Raw genomic sequence first — 19,808 nt, 5'->3', positions numbered from 1 at the left:
CTCACTACACTGTTTTTCCTGCGTCTCCCCCTTATTGGGGGTCACAGCCTCTGGAGCCTAAAGCAGCGTGCAGCAGGCTCCAGGTGGGAAAATGCTCACAACAGGTTGGCGGTTTATTATAAAGCTTACACAGATAAACACACCACACACTCCCACAGTACCAGACAGTTCTTGGCCTTTATTTCTTTGGACTGTGGGAAGAAACTAAGGCTTAACCCTGACAAATACAGTTCTTGTAAACTCCAAGGGCCAAGTTCAAACCCACACTGTGTGAGAGAGAGCAGTGCAAACCACTGAACTGCTGCACCACCCTCATAAACAAATTATATACAAACACAGTAACACCATTTCCCTCTCTGTACTTATACTCGAGCCAGGAACATCTTCAACAGTGAACATTTTTTGGTGATAAACAGCCTTTGGCTTTCCTCAGGCCAAATCATCCCCCTCTGTGTGTATCGAGCGTTTCCAAGACTCACTGTGAAGGTGTCACAAGGAACAGACAGAAGTGAATTAAAGTTTCCCATTGGGGAATAAACAAGGGTTACTGTTTACTAGTTTTAAAAGTTAGAATGTTTTGGAAGAACATAGATAGATTGTTGAAAGAGATTAAAATATTAATAGTTTTATTTTCTGTTAATATATATGCACTTGAAAAGTACTAATGTACAGATATATATGAATGTAAATATATAGTCTCAGATCTCTAGGGACTCTTCCACACTGGGACTTTGACTACATTTGTTGGTGGCTGAGTAACAGAAGGAACTATTACCACTGTTGCGTCATCTTTTAAAGTCATATACACTATGCGAGGCTTGTTGTTTTAAGCATTTATTTAAAAAAAACACATGAAGGGATGGTGTGTGTGATGTAAATTCTTGAAAGAGAAATTAAACCATAATATTAATACAAGTGCTAATAATACTAATTCAAACATTAAAAAAATTCAAACAAAAATAATTAATACAACTAATAGTAAGTAAATTGTATCTATTCACATTTTATATAAATAAAATTTTGTGTGTTCTTTAATCATTAAGATGATCTGACTATTTGTTTTCTGCCTATTTTTTCTCTCTCTGTGATACTAAAAACCCTTTTTGAGCATCACTACAGAACCTTTGGGTAGACGTCTGTGTCTCAAGATTATAAGCGTTATGGAGGCTCAAGTGTGCCTGCTGAGACAGCAATAACCCTAAATAAAGGATTTTTTTGTCTTCAGTGGACTAGTATACAAGTCAAGTCTTTTTTTGACATAGGACAATTAGAAATAGATGTTGATTGAATGGCTTTAGAGTCGAGGAGGATGGCTTAGAAATGACCTCAATACACAGTAAAAACAACTAAGACAAATGTTATACAATCAAACAAATGTAATATACAGCAAACTGACATTAATAACTCCAACATCAGAATAAAATGCAGTAAAAGGACCTTAGAAATAAGGTAATTGTAGAAAAGATAAATGGTGGCTCAACATCAGACAAAGACAAGCGAAAAGAGCTGGGTTTTTGAAAAAGATGATGATGAACAGTGGTGGCACAGGACTGTGGGATGGGACACTATCCCAAAGACAGGAGCAGCAACCGTCTCCTTAGTTTGTTTCTCTTGCACTTTGCTAATATGGGTTTTATTAATACTCCAGGTTTTTTTTTATCTCAGTCAAGCATAAAAACCTTATTTTTTGGCTTAAATGTTTTTGTTTTTTTTCTTTGTTTTTATTTTTGAAGCAAAAATTGAAAACTGCATGTATAGGTTGCCACCGAGTGCACCACGGCACCTGCTTTGTCTAAATCAGTTTACGATCCAAGTCATGCTTCGCCCCTGTTTTTTGTGTTATTTGTTTGCTAATGCTTGCAGCAAAAAGCACATTGTGTAACTCTTAGGTTTGACATGTGCCATATTAATTAAGGTGCCTTGCCTTTAATGTTTTTTTCCTGGTTTTGGGAGTCATATTCAGGATGGCATTTTAAATGGCATGTGGCATGTAACAGAAGACGTACAGTTATACCTGCCAAATAATTGCATAGCGTAGGAGACACAGTTGAGGGAGTGAGAAAATGAAAAGAATGACGACTAATAGTCCACCATGCTCTAGTGATTGTATATTCCAAATAATAAATGGAAGTCCTGCATGAGCTAAATGCATTATGGAAAAAAAAAAAACAGTTGAAATCAATAGTGACACACACCCACTTATATGAGCCAAACAACAATCTGCAGCCCTGCTGCTAAGCAGAGAGGGTTGCTGCTGCGGGTCACACATGAGGGATTTTAATAGCTCTGGTGGTAATCAGGTTACCTTTCATTCATCACGCCCACCACACTGAACATTTCAAAGCTGCTATGCTTTAAAAAAACAAAAGAAACAAAAGAGCTGAACTCATTTTCATTTGACAAGTGGTGGAAACAATAGTAGGCCATGTACACTTCCTAGGATTGACTGCACTAATGAAGTAAATCCTGGTAGAGCTCAGTAAATGTAATTCATACATTACAGGAAGGCTTCATGTCTGCACTGATAGCTCGAGTGGGAGGGGGAAATCAATTCTTCCTGCTTGTCTTGTTCCACTTACTAAGCAACATTTGAAATTTGATTTTTTTTGCATTTAATTTCTCTTTACTTCATTTTTGTCTTTTTTATGCTTTTATTTTGTACATTTAGGTTAGGTTAGCTTTGACTTTTATATCAGTGCTTTAAAGAAAATATAACTATATATGGAGACATGTGACATATGGTCTTAAATACATCAATATATATTCTTTAATTTAGATTACTTAACCTTAATTAACCTTGTTCTATTATGTGCTGCATATTCTCAAGTTACTGCGAGCAGCAGTGCAGACACCAGTGCCCTCTTTGCAGGCCTGCTCATTGCAAAACTGCAACCAATCCACTTTTAAATGAGATTACTGATTAGTTCAGCTCCAAGTGATCTGAATGTAAAATTATTTAGCTCACTGATTTATGAAGAGGACTATAAGGTCACTTAATATATGTCATATTGGCTGCAGGACAAGTCAATTAAGCAGCCTTTAATTATTTCTTTAAACATAAATCTCCTCTTAACCCACGAGAATAGTTTGACTAATAGCTATTTGAGACTCTTCAGCCCTATTAAGGAAGCACGACCTGGTATTTTCCTAAAGATTAATGCCAGATTTGGCACTTTAGGGTCAATTTGAAGTTAGTACATCTTGGATGTAAAATCTGGATGTAAAAAGCTCGGGTTGGGCGATGGCTTCCACTTTCATATACTACAATTGTTGTTACTTAAGATTACAGATATTTGATGCGATCGCCAGGGGGCAGAGGACATAAGAGTGGGTGGGGGTAATATTGTCACAACACGTAATGGCAGAGTCTCTATTCAAACAGTCAAGTTCTACTTAAAGCAACAATGTCACAGCATTTTGTTCCATCATATGTTATTATCCTATCTTTAATAACACAATCTATATCACATCCATAACATTAAGTACTCGTATGGAGCACAGAGCAAAGTCTTGATGGGCGTGTATACGGAGAAAGGAGGAAGAGGGTGTCAGATCAGAGGAAAAGAGATGGCCAGCTGGTTTGTAAATGCGTTTTTAAAATTCCCTCATATCTCGTGATGTTTAAGGCAGCTCAGCGGGTAAGTATGCCGCACCAACAAAACCTCTCTATAGAGTCTCTTCTCTACAGCCCGTTCAAGAGATTATAACTTAATCAGTTTGGTTCTGATTGTAAGTAAACTCTATTTCCAGATTCTGCATTTTAATGGAGAACCAGATTTTAATGCCCTCTGGTTTCGAGTAGTACTGACCAATCACAAATCAGCATGCATACTTTGATTGGATGCTGGAAAAACAGTCCGTGTAGAGAACAAAAGCTTTCTGTTGCAATGCTATCTTTGCTGTCATCAGCGGTCATCTGACAACAAGTTAGCTTTTTATTAAACTCTATAAACAGACATCTGCATGCAAGTGCAGCTAACAATCTGTTCTTACATGTTGTATCTCAACTCCAACTCCAATCTGGCTTCTCACGTTGCTTGTCTGATTGTAAACAATGCAGCACACTAAAAAGGAAGGCTGGCTACACCAAAAGCCCCGAAAAGTTGTGTCGCTCCTAGAGGCTTTATTGTTGTCAGACGATAGTCGATGGGTTCTGACATTGAATTGTAACTAATGTTAATATTAGCGCAAGATGATCATTGATCATCTCTTCAATTGTCAATACACAATATTGCCAAATATCACTTGGGCTATGTAAAGAAATGTATAATTGTCACTCTGAAAGCAAGGTCTGCATTTTAAGGAAAACCACCAATTCTGTCTCTGCTTATACAAATCAGATAGTTATAATATTCCAAATAACTCCATGTCTACTTGGTATCACTAGATTTATTGCGATGTTAGTTAATAGCAGAAACAACTGCAGCAGGAGTTTCCTTTCGGTGCCTCTGGGGTGTTTGTGCCTCAGCTCAGTCAGGTACAAGAGCTGAGAGCATCTTGAACAGCCCAGATGCCTTCTCTGTGTACACATGCAGAGGACACTACGGATTAGTTTGCTTCACTTTTAAAGGAAAGTTGTCAAAACACACTTGTATGAGTCCACCGCTGAGACAGTGGAACAATGTGCAGCACAGGTTCACACTGCCAGTGTCTCTGGTCGGGTGGCAGCACACCGGTGTGAGCCCCCAGGATGGGATTGTAACTGGTTGTATTTTTGCTTCACTTGCCCACCAGATGCAAAGGAACCTGAGGCACTGTGCTGCAGTGGGTTTCATGAGGAAATGTATTTGTAGAGGGAGCGCAGGTGTGAGACGACAAAGCACTGAGAAAGCAGTTTGCTGAAGCAGTAGACTCTGAATAACACGATAACAGGTTTCTTAGCAGGTGACAAAACGCATCAACTTGACAAAATTCTCAAAGATCTCAAATATAGTTCAATTCTTGTCATGTGTGATGTAAATTTATACTGTTTCATAGAAAAGTCCGTTTTATTTTGCATAATGGTGCGCTTATTGATGCAATCATTCAAAAAATTATTCTAACTAAAAGGCAGATTTTCAGTTCTACTAATATAAACAGTATTATGTTAGATTCCTCTGTGTTCTATGATAAACCTTCAGTTCTACAAAGTCTATGCTATGCAGTCAGAGTTTCTCATTTGTCATTCAAATACTCCCATCTGATTAATAAATATGTAAACGCTTAAGCTTAGTAACCCAACTCATATGTGCTCCCTTCTTGTGTCTCTTGTGTCTCACACTGTCAAAGTAGGACCAAAGTGCCGGATTAAAGGGCTCATGACGTCCACTCTTTTGATTTATGCTTTTGTTTGTGCCGGCTCCTCACAGAAAAAAACAACGCGCTGTCCCTACACCATTATAATTAAGCAGCTGGACACCGTTCATAGATTGGATGACAAATTTGCTGTCCATACTCATTTTTACTCTGCAAATCACTGTCCCTCTAAATTATATTTTCTGCCCTGAGATAAAGTCGGCCTACACAGGTGGGGAGCTGACCAACTCATAAAAGTGCTTAAAAGGGAGAGACAGGGCAAAGATGTCTGAAGATCTTAATTTCAGGTGCTTTCCTGGAAGTTTATGATGTATGTAGAATTCAATCTGGCCTTCCACTTAAATAGGCCATTTATTTTTATAGCTTCCCATATTTTACGAGTTTTTAAGGGACGCTGGCCATCTGGTTATCTCTCAACTGTCACTCAAAGGCAGGGTCGGACTGGGAACAGAATTCAACCCTGGCAATTTTCATGTGGACCAGCCCATTTATTAACCCTTGCCCATTTTTTTTCTACGAGACGATATGATTATCATTATTAATTCATTTTTGTACATTTTTATTCAACTCCACTCTTTCTGTCTTGATTGTATTTAATGATCTCTGGTCAGCCACCAACATTAGATGCAGAGATCGACTTGAAGAAGGGGGATAATGGATGATGCACCTGCCTTAGAGTATAGGTATCCTGTTGAACAGTTTGGAATTGTGTAACCACTAATCACATAAGCTGTTACAACATTAAGTGGGCTTTGGTCAGCAGAATTTGTTTTGTCAAAACTTTTCTCACTTTGCCATATTGCTGGTGGTGCCCATCTGGTCAACTATGTGGACCAATCTGGCATTCTCCAGAATTGCCAGAGTTCAAGGTTATTTATGTTATTTATGTAATTTATGTTATGTACAAGGTTATATATGTTTATGTAGCAATGCTAACTGACTTCCTTGTTTTAATTCGGCTTTAACTCTGGTTGGTTTTGCTCATCAGATGCCTGTGCTCTAAGATGCATTCTTCTGCTTGAACCCTTGGATGTGGAGTACAAAAGCTAGTAATAGAAATGTAGTGTTTGATAAACCAAACATGAATTGAACTGATGGACAAAATGTTTTTTTTTTGTCTTGTCCAAACAATCAACCCACTCCAAAATAGTGGCAGAAGCTTTTCATGAGTAGCTGCACCACTTACTTTCATCTGAAGGCGCAGTAGAAGGTTAGATAAAAGCACCCAAGCCTCCCCAAAATATGAGCCTACAGAACAAAGTGCACACGTGCAAAGGACATCTGAGGTACTGATTTTATTCCAAAAAAGTCTTTTTTGCTTTATTTTGGACTAACATCAAAGCTATTGTGATTTCTGAAGTGCCGATGTCTACTTCTCTGAAGCAACTGATTGTCCCTGTCCACATCCACAGACATGGCCTCCTGCGTGCTGAAAGCATGCTGCTGTAGTGATGGAACCCAACGCTACCACCCCTCCACCCGGCCATGGAACCACTCTCAACAGTGAAAAAAATAGAAAAAGAAGCATTGTTGTGTAAAAGGCTGGAGGAGAGTGACCAAAAGCAAAATGTTCAATATGGTACGCACTGCACCCTCAGATGCAGGGCGAACATCATTGGGGACTTGTTCATTTTGAGTTCAAAATAAAGCATAAAGGGATTTCTCAAATAACACATCCATTACATCTGTCACACAGAGGACCAGCTGTGAAAATAGCATCCTTCAAATGTTCATAAATTATTATAAAAGCGTGGAACTGTTTTCTACAACACACTTACACTAAAGCTTCAGTGTAATTTCCAGAATGGAAGCGGCTAACAATGATTAATAACCCCAGAACAAGTAAATGCCCCGTGATGTGATGGCCCATCTAGATCCATTAACATAAATTATTGCAAACCTGGGCTGGCATTCCAAACAATGATCCAGATTAGGCTGATGATCACATCCCATTCATATCAGCTTTCCAAATGCCAGCACGACTTATCATACTTCAACAAGCCTGTCCAAGCGTGACCGTGAGGTTCATTACAACCTGCGACTCCTTAAGGAAGCTCTCTGTCTTTGAGTGGATGGCAGGTAATGTGCGTGTCTGTGTATGTATTAGACTACATTAGTTTTAGCTCGGTGTAACTGAAAACTGGCATTTGAGTATAACTTTTGCTGTTCTTTTCTAGCCTTAGAAGGTAACAGCTTATCACTCAACTCAGTTTAATTGAAAGTAATTCATTCATTAATCTGGGAGAGATTTGAGGAAAGCTAAGGTTTGCTCACACTAAAATATAAAATGAGTAAGAACAGTTTGTTCACACTTAAAAGTGTTAAATCCTGAGCAGACCAACACTAATAATATAAATAATAACAAAATTTATATCCTTTATATCAAAAACAGGATAGCTGTTGTATGCTCTAAATTTGGGCGGGTGGGGCTGAGAGAGAGCCGGTAGTCCTTTAATAGAAGACTGGCGGTTTAATCCCTGGCTCCTCCTGTATCTTTCAGCAAGATGCTGAACCTGAAAATCCTACCGAAGGCAATGGCTACGTATACTTATACATTTATACAAGGCATGGACTGTGTAGCCTGTAAAGATTGTTCAGATTCATACAAGGCATAGACTGTATGAATATGTTAATTATTAGCTGATATGGTCTTTGATTAGTGTGTGAATTTGTGTGTAAGAGGGTGAAAATGACATGTAGTGTAAGGCCCTTTGAGTGGTTGGAAGACTAAAGGTGCTATATAAGTGCAGTCCATTTAGCATTCACCGTTTACCATTTACATCTCTCCCTTTCATTCCATGAGTTTGTAATGCAGTATGATTATTTTTTCAGGTTTGACAAGGGTTTTTAAGAGCCACATAATATTTTATACAACAGGTTTTGCAAAATTGTCCTCCCAAAGAAATATCAAGCATTTCAATTAGTGCCCCATAACAACAGCATCTCAGAACCTCAGCTTTAGTTATATTTATCAGGGCTTCTGGTCTAGGCAGCAGTTATTCAGTTAAGTGATAAAAGATATGAAGCTGAGCCTTCATTTTCCTACTACTTGAGACCAAAGACTGTAAATGTAGTTAGACGACATGCAGCTCCCTAAAAGTGAAGCCAAAACATTCTGAGCGCCCCCTGCTGACTGGCTGCAGTATAGGTCATAAAGCCCGCCTCCTCAATGTTAACATAGGGGGACATAAAATCAAAATACACAGCAAATACATTTTCTCAAACATGGTTTCTGTCATTATAGCTAGTTATTATCATGTTCATTTTTCTGACAACAAACAATCACTACAGTCATTGACATTTAAATACCTGTGAACGTTAACCTCAGACCAACACAAAGAAGCTGTTCTGAGATCCTTGCTGCTTTTTCATTAAGTTAAGTGTGTGTTTTGGTTAGCGGAAGTGGCTACAGCAGCACCACCCGCTGATCTCTACTGCGCAGACTCTGGCTCCATATGACATCACCATCACAAGATGGCAGTGCCTATCACGGGGGGTATTTTGGCATCAATTTCGTACAATGGGAGGAGATGGAGACACGTCGTCCATACAGTCATTGCTTGAGACACAAGAATGCAGTTGGAGTTGAGACATCTACGACCAAATTTACCTGCATTCTTATGCGGATGTCTATTAATACAGTTTAATAAAAAGCTAAAATGTCGTCAGAGGACCTGTGGGTTCCAGAATTGCATTTACACCAATGCGTTACCCCTTTTTGTTCTCCACAAGGACTATCTTCCTGCATACAACCAAAGCCTGCTGTAACACTGTTTGGACTATACTTCTAGGATTTCAGATGGATAACAGAACACATAGGTGACATCATTATAGAGTGAACATAGGATGATAGGTCTTCAGAACATCAGACTCTAACACGTAGGACAGCTGTTTGTTTCCCATTTCTTTGTTCTTTAAAAAAGTATGACCACTATCATTCTCTAACCATTACTGCAGATTTGTTATTGAAACCATGATGACAAAGCTTCAGTTACCTAAGCAAAGAAGTAATGTTGGTTTTTCAGGCTCAGTGGTTCTCCTCATGACTAGTAAATGTCTCCCTTAACAGTAATTTGTTGTCCTTGAGACAAAAAGTGATACAGTAACCAGAGAATATGTTTTGATTGAAATACTTTAAGTAACACAGGTATTAAAGAACACAATATTCTTTAATCTGCTACAAAGGAGTGAGGTTACATTGCAGGTGCTGCTGAGCCTTTACTTTAATGCCATCTGTGCTTTCTCAAAATCTCAGTCTGTCATCAAACACAGTTGGTAACTCCCTGAATGTCTGGATGATTATGTATCTCTGTGAGTGCTAAATACTAAATCCTGAGACTGATAAGCCACCTTATAGCAGGTCCTCAAGAGAGATATCTTTATAGTGTACTGCAGATAAAAAGTAAAAGCTAGAGTACACCCATTAGCTATTTACACCTCATTAACTAAGTCAATATACTCACTCCACATTATCACAACAGCTGAGAGGAGTCTAGAGGATTTATTTGCATTTAAATGAGGTATTCATGTTTCCCCTCAAGGCTCGAAAGCCTACTCTGGTGACATCGGGAATTTTCACCATCATATGCCTAGCAAATTATGAGCTTGTCTGACACTGACGATACTGTATATAAGTAACTGGACATGAACTCCCATGCAAAACAGGACACGTCTGAAGGCAAGCGATTTTTTTTTTAGAATCCTTGAGAGCTCAACCTTCTTCTTGACATCTCTGGTCTTTAGCATTTGATCAGTAAATGCAATTGTCCTAGTGCTGATGCTATTGAGCTATTGGTTGATGAATTTCTTGCCTGTCTTAGTCAGTTGCTTGCTCAGCACTTGAAACGTTTATTTTTACGCAGTTTTTAGTCAGTTGATTGTTCTGTATTTGAAAGTCTTATGTTGCCGTCTTGGCCAGGACTCCCTTGTAAAAGAGATCTTGCATCTCAATGGGATAATTTCCTGGTAAAACAAAGGTTAAATAAAAATAGCATCTTGGAATCTTCAACACTGAATAAGCCTGTCACTGAATTCAAAGCACAGGCCTCTCAGAGTAAGAAGCCCATGCTGTTTTTCTGATACTGAATATACAGCCTGTTCATCGGTATGAATTATGGGCGTACATCTTTTACATAATCACTGATTTAGAATCAATAGACATACTAATCAAGGGCAGCGAGTATTGAGTGGGAGCGCCCACTGCCCATCCGTTATCCTTGCCTCGGGGGGTAGACAGCCACAACCCCTCGCGAGGAGTAGCATCATCCATCACAAGTTTGTGACACGGAGAGGAATGCCGAAGTATCTGGAGTTCCGCCAATTTCAAAGAATAACCTTGAAGAGTTTCGTAGAGAATGTAGACTAACAAGTGTTGACCTAGGAATATAATTTTGCAGAAGAACATAGTTTCATTGTACAGTGCGTGTTTGTGTGTGTACTCTCTTCTACAGAATATATAATATGAACAAGTTCAGCAAAGCAGAACACTTGCACACATCTTAGCAAATATATATTCAGCCTGTGGGTTTTCACTTGTCATCAGCCAGACTGTGAATATTAATGTGACATAAAGTGAACAGTACATGTAGGATTCAAGTTAACACCTACTGAAGGTGTAAACTCAAACACCATTATCATGCTGACAATGCATTGAGACTTCAGTTACACCAATAATTCATTTTAGAGAGATTACTCACCAGGAACAAGATTAAGACAACACTGAGGCCTATTTCATCGAACAAAGGGCAGAAAATCTCTCATACTCAGGGCTAAATGACTAAATTAGAAGGCAGAGCATGTTCACTGAACAACAGAACTCTCCTGAAAAGAGGGACTCCTGCTCCCAATCACTCACTATCAGGTTTTCATTATGCATTTCTAAAACCCAGTTTAAATTAAAAATCATTTTCTGTGTTTTCCAGGTTTGTAATCACTAACCCTCATTCATGTGTGAAATAAATGATCAAATACTTTTGAACTTCTTGCACTTGGCGGATCTTGCCTGAAAAATATGCCGCAACAATAAACTTCCAAAGTTTGATTTTTATGACAGATATTATTTGCATTTTCAGGTAATACATTATTAATGCAACTGATGACAATGAAGATTCAGATGATCGCATGACTTAATTCATAAATCTTTTATTTATGTTTTCCAAGCCTCGTAAAAGTCATATTTTTTTAGGGTGGTATATTACTTTCATAATTTCTTTCATATAAAAATAAAGAATAAGAAATAAGAAATTAATCAGCCTGTTATAATCTTTGTATAAAGTAGGACTTGTGAGTATTAGCTTAAAATTTCCTCCACAATTTAGGAGTCATTTGAGTATGTTTGCCTTTATATATTAAAAAGAGAAGATGTCAAGGTACATCGTGTATATCAGGGGAGAAAAGTGAAACATTTTTTTTCTGAAATACAGACTGGCATTAAAACAGCAGAACAGCAAAAAACTCTTGGGTCTTTAGCTGTTAAATGCTGCCCTGTTCACCAGCTAGCATTTTGTCATTTGTAACCGGGTAGATTGTGAACCGTTGGTTTATAAGAGCTTTTTCAAGTCAAGAAATGCGCTGTTCTTGCTAGAAATTACACTAATGAGACTGAAAGCTGTTAACCAAAACAATGAACTCAAAGATGCTAGATGCTTCAAAGAGTTGAGGGAAACTGCAGAGTTACTAGATTATTCATATAAAGGTTTTTTAGTATGAGCTATATGTATGAGGCAAATGTATAAAGTACCATATGTGTCTAATATAAATATAACTATACTGCACCAGTTGTATTTTCAACAATCCTGCCCACATATGACCCAAAGTGGGGTCCTGACACCTTACAGAATAAACTGTATATAGAAGCCTCCTCCTGGTCATGGCTACAGAGTGAGTTGGTCTCATGCCAGCTGCGCAGTCAGTTGCTATATTTGATTTCTGATCCTGCCTGCCAGTCATGTAATTAAGAACATCAGGTTCATGGGGTCCTTCTTTAAGCTAGCTGAGAGTGACTCATTCTAGCACATTCAGGAAATGAAATGCCAACAAAGTCACTGATGATATAAGAAGCATTATCCCTGTGTTATGAGAAAGAAAGAGTTTTTTCCTGCTGATCAAATCAATGCATGTTAAATATGCATGTATCATAGCAGGCAGAAATAAACTCACTCTGTATCAATTCAGACACAAACACATACAACTGTCTGCATCACATTTGGCTACTGGGCAAGACTACAGATCTGTTCACGCTGTCAACTGTGTCTCTGCTGTTTTAGATGAAACATTTGCCATGTGGTCAGGTAGCTGCTCATGGATGGATACCTGAGAAAGATGTATCACATAAAAAAGACATCCTCTAATATTAAGGACTTATGGGGTAGACGGGAGCTCAGTCTGTAGGGCTTGGCTTGGGAACTGGAGGGTGGCCGGTTCAAGTACCGGTATGGACCAAGCATGGACTTGGGGCTGGTAGCTGGAGAGATGTCAGTTCCTTTCCTGGGCACTGTTGAGGTGTCCTTGAGCAAGGTACTGAATCCCCCAACAGCTCAGGGTGCATGTCCATGTGCAGCCCCCTCACTCTGACATCTCTCCATTAGTGCATATCCGTAGAGTTCTGTTTGTGCTTGTGTGTATTTTAGGCCTTTGTGTGTGTGTAGCAGGTTTGTACTAACAGGATTAATAAAGTATTTCTTCTTCTTCTTCTTCTTCTTCTATTCCCTTACTCATTAGAACAGCTCAGGATAAATCTTTTTACAAAATATCCATCTTAAACTATTCATATAGTAAGGAAAAAACACAACAGTTAATATTTACTCAAATCAATTTTAAATATCCCAGGCATACAGTATTTACATTTTGTTTCTGATCTTTTTCTTCTAACTTTACACTAAGTAATTATAAAATTTCTCTCACAAAGTCTTTACCTTGCCTATGACACTTTGATTATAGAATGTGATCATCTTGTTGATAGATTTGATGGGACCAGTTTTTCCTTCTTTTAATTCCCTTTATTTATTTATTGCTAACTAATCCAACCATCCATGTGTAAGTTTGTCTCTGAACATTTTCTAATTTTCTACCTTGTCTGTGGCTCCAAGCCCTTATCCCAAATGTTCCTTAATAAAATGTCATTTTTTAAGACAAATGTATATACATACATATATATCACCTATGTTACAAATAGATATTTACAGCAGTAGGGGGTTTATATAGGATTGACTCAATGTAAACTTCAGTTCCCTTGTTCATCGTCCATAAGCAACGCTGTAGTTCGGCTCACTAATGTCTTCTTAGTTGTTGATACACAATTGATACACACAATACGTAAGTAGGATTCTTTGGTCTTCTGGGTATTTGTTGACAACAAGAAAAAAAGCTTTTTTACACAAACCATTCTTTAACACCCGTCCTGTTTAAGGTCGGATTTTATAATCGACTTAATATCAAAAACTGCTGTAGACTCAGAGTGCTTTGTACTACAAATGCTGCATTTAACCTGCCTGGCGATACTCTTACTGACTCCTCCACATTAACTTGTGAGAATTTCCTCAGCTTCTTTGTTGACAAGATTGATATTAGAAGGCAAAGCCGGCCTTCCTCTCGGGTGCTTCTTTCTTCCTCGGCAGCCCTGTGTGTTTTTAATCAGTTTGAACCTGTGTCTCCTTCCTTTCTGTGGGAAGTACTTTGTCATTTTAACTCACAACATGCCCTTCGGACTGCATTCAATCACTCCTACTAAAAGAGGTGTTTGATATTGTTGGCCCCAGCTTCCTGCCCATCATAAATTGTTGCCTTTCCACAGGTTGCTTTCCTCCTTGTGATAAAAACGCAGTTTTGTAGTTGCTTCTTAAAAAAAAGCTAACTTTGACAAATATTTTATCAAATTTTAGGCCCAAGCTTTTTCTCCTCAGTTCCAGGAAATGTAATTCTTTTTTTCACCAGCAGCTCCATCCCTTTTAAGATGAATGAATTATAAGCCTTCCAATTTGGTTTAGGGGAACATCAAAGCAATCACTCTGCTCTTTAAAAAGTTCATAATGATTTGTTATAAGCAGCGGAGAACAGGGACTGTATCACTTTAATACTCTTAGTGGGGCAGCATTTGATACGGTCGATCATAAGCTGCTTATTACCAGACTTGAACAAAGGGTAGGGATCCAGGGATCAGCATTAAAATGGTTTAAGTCACACCTGGAAGACCGCATTTTTTTCTTCCAGTGTGACAAATGCTCTCTCCTCATCAGCCCCCTTTACCTGCAGGATTCCATTATGGCTGTTCTCTTCTCTCTGTATATACTCCTACTGGGTCCCCTCAATTGGAAGCATAGTATCTTCATCCCAGCCCAGCTATATCTCCCACTAAAATCCCACAGCCCTCAGTCTTTACAGCCTCCGTTTGAGTGTTTCCAGGAGATTAATAAAAAGGATGTCCCAGAACTTCTTGATGCTTAACGAACAGAAAACTGAGCTCTTTTTCTTTGGCTATCCTGAATACTGTCTGTGTGGGAAGCTCTGCCCATTGTCATCCTTTGTGAAACCCTTTGCACAAAACCCTGGGATTATTTTTAAATGTACATTTAATTTGACTAAAAGGTCAACTCTGTGGTGAGGGGCTGCTTTTTTCCAATTTTGAGCCTGACAGGACGTAAAAGAAACTTGTCATCATACCAAGATTCTTGAAAAGTAATCCATGCTTTTAAGCAGCTGAACTTGACTGTAACACCTTTACAAGGCAGTGAGTCAGTCTTCACTCTCCCACCTGCAGTATATGCAGAACGTTGCTTAAAATTTTAACTGGTTCCCAAGAGCAATAACTTATTCCCCATGTACTTGGCTCCCTACTACCTTAAATAACTCCTTCTTACCTATCTGACTTCTTAATTCCTCATACCCCACCGTGACCACTCCGTCTTCCAGTCACTTCTGGTTGTCTTACAGCCCCAGCAGTGTTGCTTAGCAATGACGCAGGCTGGGGTTTGCCCCCTACACATATGATCTACCCTCTCACCTTAGTCATTTAAAGCTCTCAAATTGCTACTATACCAAATGGGTTTATAATGGTTGTTTTATTAGTGTTTTTAGCTCGATCTGGAAAATTAAATCAGTCTTTACATCTCTTGCCGTTTGACCTTTCAGGTGTCGCAGATGTGCATTTTATAGTTGGAAAAGATTGCTCCTAATTTGGCTCAGACAGCTGTAAGTGCCACTGGGCTTATTAGAGGTGTGAGTGGGCTCAAAGTCTGTCTTGTGTCAAAATCACAGTCAAATTATGCATAAAACTAATTACCACCGAAAGGTCACAGTCTTTGCTGAAACACCATTTGCACCTACAGTTCACACATGTTGCATGAGCGGATATCTCTGCCTGCCTCCACGCAGGACAAAAACTCATGCACTTCAGTTGGCGAGAAAATTCTAAAAAGAATTACATGACACTGCTGTAATACTATTTGCTCTTTGAATCATTCACATTAATGTTGAGCATTCGATCATGCTGTTGATTTCAGGAAGAGTAAAAAAGAAGACAGGTGACAGTCTTGCACGCTCTGACTCTATGACAACAACTGAAAGCTAGTAAGGTCAGAGCCCAACAACTGATGGGACTGTCATCCCATCACAGTGCAAATCCAGCAGCAGAATCTGATTGACTTCTCTCTGGTTCTGTGGACCAAACTGAGATATATCAGTGGCCTTGTCCCCAAACGCATAACCTCAGAATCTAATCTGAGCAGCCGATCACTCATTTACTGTTAATGTCATCATTTATGCCTGTCCGATAACTGGCACATGCAGGAGGCAATTATTGACTTTCTCCTGCTTTCAGAATATTGAGTCCAGAGGCTGTCAGTTAGGCTCATCAAGATCAGACTAACAGCCCATCATTATGACGGGGAGATATTGTTAAAAAGAGTCATTAAAACAGCATCAATCTGTATAGTGATAGTGCTAACTTTATTTTTGAGTTTAGTTTTCGTCTGTTCTTTGCAGTTGTTGAAAATAATAAATATTGTGTTTACTTATTACAGCCCAGTTAATCTGATCCAACTTGCTAGCAAGCTCAATTGGCATCTAAAATGATGGCTAAATATCATATCCAGGAACTGATCTAAATACGCAAGCTGATTACCTATTTAGATAGAAACATTAATAAAGTAGTGAAATGTACACATCCGAGATACTTCACTTCAATATGACTATGTTACATAATTTAATACGTCCACAGCAAAACACTCGAGAGGGGGATCTAGAACTTCTTGACTTCACTTTACTTGAGAGCTTAAAAGACTTACTTATCATTCATTATTAAACATGACGATTTTCCACACTAACATGGCCTGTTATCGATGAAATAACTAACAGCATACCAAATAGCAACAACAAGGCTTATATAATTATGTATCACATTATTAATATCATTTTTATCTGAATGAACAAAATTGTGAATGAAATTAAATTGACCTCACCAACTACTGAGGAAATATCTGTTTCTTTAACCGCCAACTGCTCCACTGTGTTCACCAGCTAGTTGCTAACTGTAAAAGCCTGTTGAGCAGGAAGTGTTCTCACTAACATATTGAGAAAACAAAGAAATGACACCAACAGAGAGGTGAAAGTAAACCAAATCTATACAGTTTTAGGCCGGACAGCTAGAGAATGAGCTGAACTGACTATTCAGATTCACTGAAAACTCTTTGATAGTTCATCAGAAACCCCTTTCACATTGTCAAAATGTTTCATATATTATTATTATAAAAAACATTGATTAAAGCAGCTTTAAGTAAACAATACTGTTATCACTGGTTATCTGATAGTGGTAGTGCAGGTCTATTACTTATCATTGAGAAGTCTTGCACTGAGTTTCACTTCACTTGTACTTGTATGTTTTTCTTCTATCTGCAGTGATGACTGAGAGTAAACTGCTGTCAGCACCCACAGGGAGTTATTTCTTCCCCAGAGAGATGTTTCTATGTTTATCAGGTTAGAACCCACTTTGTTATCCTTGAGTGCCACTGGCATGTCTTTTTTTCTGCTGCATCTCTTTTTCAGTCAAAGCTCACAAGCCACAGAAGTTTGCTCGGAGAAAGACAGAAAAATGGAGACTCACATGCAAAGGTTAGACTGGCCTCTCGGCTGACGATGGTCCCGAAAGAGTTGGAGGCGAGGCACTGATACGTTCCAGCATCTTGGTCTTTGTTCAGATGGCTGATTCTGAGGTTGCCTCCAGAAAGGCTGTAGTGAGATCCAGATTTGGGACTGATTTCTGTGCCGTTTAGTTTCCATCTAAAAAAAAAAAGAAAAAAAAATTAACATGTAAATTAACAAATTAAATATTGTTTAGTTTGGGACTAGGGTGGTCGAAACATTCCAAGCAACAACAAGAAGAACGTGACTGGAACATTTGATTGTTTTTGAACAGGAAAGAAATAGACGGTGGAGAGCGCCCAGAAAGCATGGCCTACAGCTTTGTGTTAATCTAAGCAGCAGTGAACCACGGTGTGCCAAGAACTTGACTCCCTGAGAATAGCATTGCAGGCCATCCATCTTGCCAGACCACAGTCAAACGGCATGAAAATGCTGCTTAATCATCATGGTGCGACAATTAAAACAAATGCCTGCAACCTTGCCTTCACACTTGTGCATTCTAGAGTAGTCCACATGATAATCATTGGAGTAGGGGTGATCAACAAAGGGTGTAATTCACTTAAAAGGCAACAGATTTTCCAATCCACCCACACAGATGCACCTTATTAGAAGAAACACAGGTGGGAGTAAAATCAGACAAAATTAGAAAATGGTTTAAAGCCATAACTTACTCTGGCCAGGGCACAAAAGAGCTGGGACGCTGCTATTTGTTATCAATGATGTATAACCATTAAAGCATGGATGGTTCTGCACAGATAGACAAGCATTAAATGAGCATTTTATACCTCACTGGAAAATGGACAGTGCAGATTTGATTAGGGCCCCAAGTGATTGAGTGTCTGATTAGTTCTTCGAGGAGAAGTTCTATATTTTCCTCTGCTTTGATTTTTCTATTTTCTCTAAATGATTTCAGGTTCAGCTGGGGAAACTGTGTATTGTTTCATTTGTAAAAGAAAGCAGCTTTAATGTGAAAAAGGGGGCTTTGCTAAAGCCCTTTTGTACAGTAGACAAAAGTTGTGCAAAGCTGTTTTTGTGTCCTGCTATGTCTCCTAGTTGTGCCAATTTGGTGCCTTTGAGGCATTAGAGCCTTTGGAGAAATACATTGACAGTGGTGTCGCATCATCATTATAGCATTTTCATGCTATCATTTGGTATAATTTACCCTATAGAGTAGACTCATTTACTATTTTTTTTTGCTGAAATTCAACTATGCTTGGAGCTGTGCACGTTGGAGTCGGCACAGAATCATCATATAATACTCAATTAAGAGCTGATTACATCAAAAACAATGTCAGACTGTGTAGTTTACCCGCCTACCAGCATCACAAACAGAACAATATTTGTGGGCCGGCCACTGCAGCACTCAAAAAGTGCCTCTGTAGACTGTTTCCCTTTAATAGACAAAAATGTGTAGCACAATGGTCTTTCATGGCCCTCCTCCAGTTCAGTCATAAGTAAGTGCACGCTCTCTAGAGCCTTATTACTACACACAATAGAGAAGAGCCTAGGGGGTGGTGGTGGCTGCGGTCTCATAGGATTACAGCAGCGATTCATTTGCAGCTGAAGTGAAGCAGACAAAAATCAACACAAATATTTTACTGCCAAGAAACACCTTCAACCTAAATAAAAAGGCAGAATGGACAGAGAGGAAAGTGATCCGCAGTTTCAGGCTAAGAAAGTGGCTCACTCTTTTTGAAAAGGGATTCAATCAAATTTAAAAGCAGCCTTTACACAGTCATAATTGCTCACTGAGACTCGGCATTGTATCCATATTGAAACAGTTTATTCCGGTGAGAGCTTGAAAACAAACTGTCACAAAAGACAGTTGTGGTTTTGATGCTTTGTCTGTTTCTTTTAACTAGACGACCAGTAGAGTCTAGAAAATAGTTTGATGTATCTGTGTGTGTGTGTAATCATGTCTCATGTTTAAAAGGAGAGACAATCTATCCAGTTGGAGGAAGATGCTGAGAATCCTAAAATGTACCAATGTGTGAATGTGTTTGCTAATTAAACATAGTAGTTAAAGATAATTGCCCACCCAAAGCTGCCAGTGCTCTTTTGTGACAAATTAAATGCCCTTTGACAGTTCTTGTCACTTAAAGCCAATTAAAAACAACTTTAAAACTGCTAAGCAACAGGATACTACAGATAAATGGAGACCAGTTTGGGAACAGTGATAAAAAAAGCAGCACGAGTGGAAACTTTGAGAACATGATGGTGTCACGTGTGTATCCTTCTCTGCGGGAAGTGTGGAGCAACAGATTACATCAAACACGCATAAACTAGATTATTTAATAATTGTATTTACAATGATTTATGCTGGCAAACAGGCCACAACAGCAGTTCCATTTGTTAGGCACATGCTTTATGTAATCATGTAA

At 38.7% G+C, this 19,808-nt stretch overlaps 1 protein-coding gene across 1 annotated transcript in view; it reads right to left on the bottom strand.

Moving 5' to 3' along the window:
• The window catches only part of cntn4 (contactin 4), a 142,375-nt gene that overhangs the window by 76,041 nt on the left and 46,526 nt on the right, over positions 1-19,808 (bottom strand). The window contains exon 3 of the mRNA XM_069677545.1: positions 17,390-17,565. Coding sequence (XP_069533646.1) covers positions 17,390-17,565 — 176 coding nt within the window. The remainder of the gene's footprint in view (positions 1-17,389; positions 17,566-19,808) is intronic.

Source organism: Semicossyphus pulcher, unplaced genomic scaffold, assembly GCF_022749685.1.
Source record: "Semicossyphus pulcher isolate SPU_LCO1_2020_fin unplaced genomic scaffold, fSemPul1.0.p SCAF_3, whole genome shotgun sequence".
Lineage (NCBI taxonomy): Eukaryota > Metazoa > Chordata > Actinopteri > Labriformes > Labridae > Semicossyphus > Semicossyphus pulcher.
The sequence above is the reverse complement of the archived record's forward strand: the minus strand, read 5'-3'. Positions and strand labels throughout refer to the sequence as shown.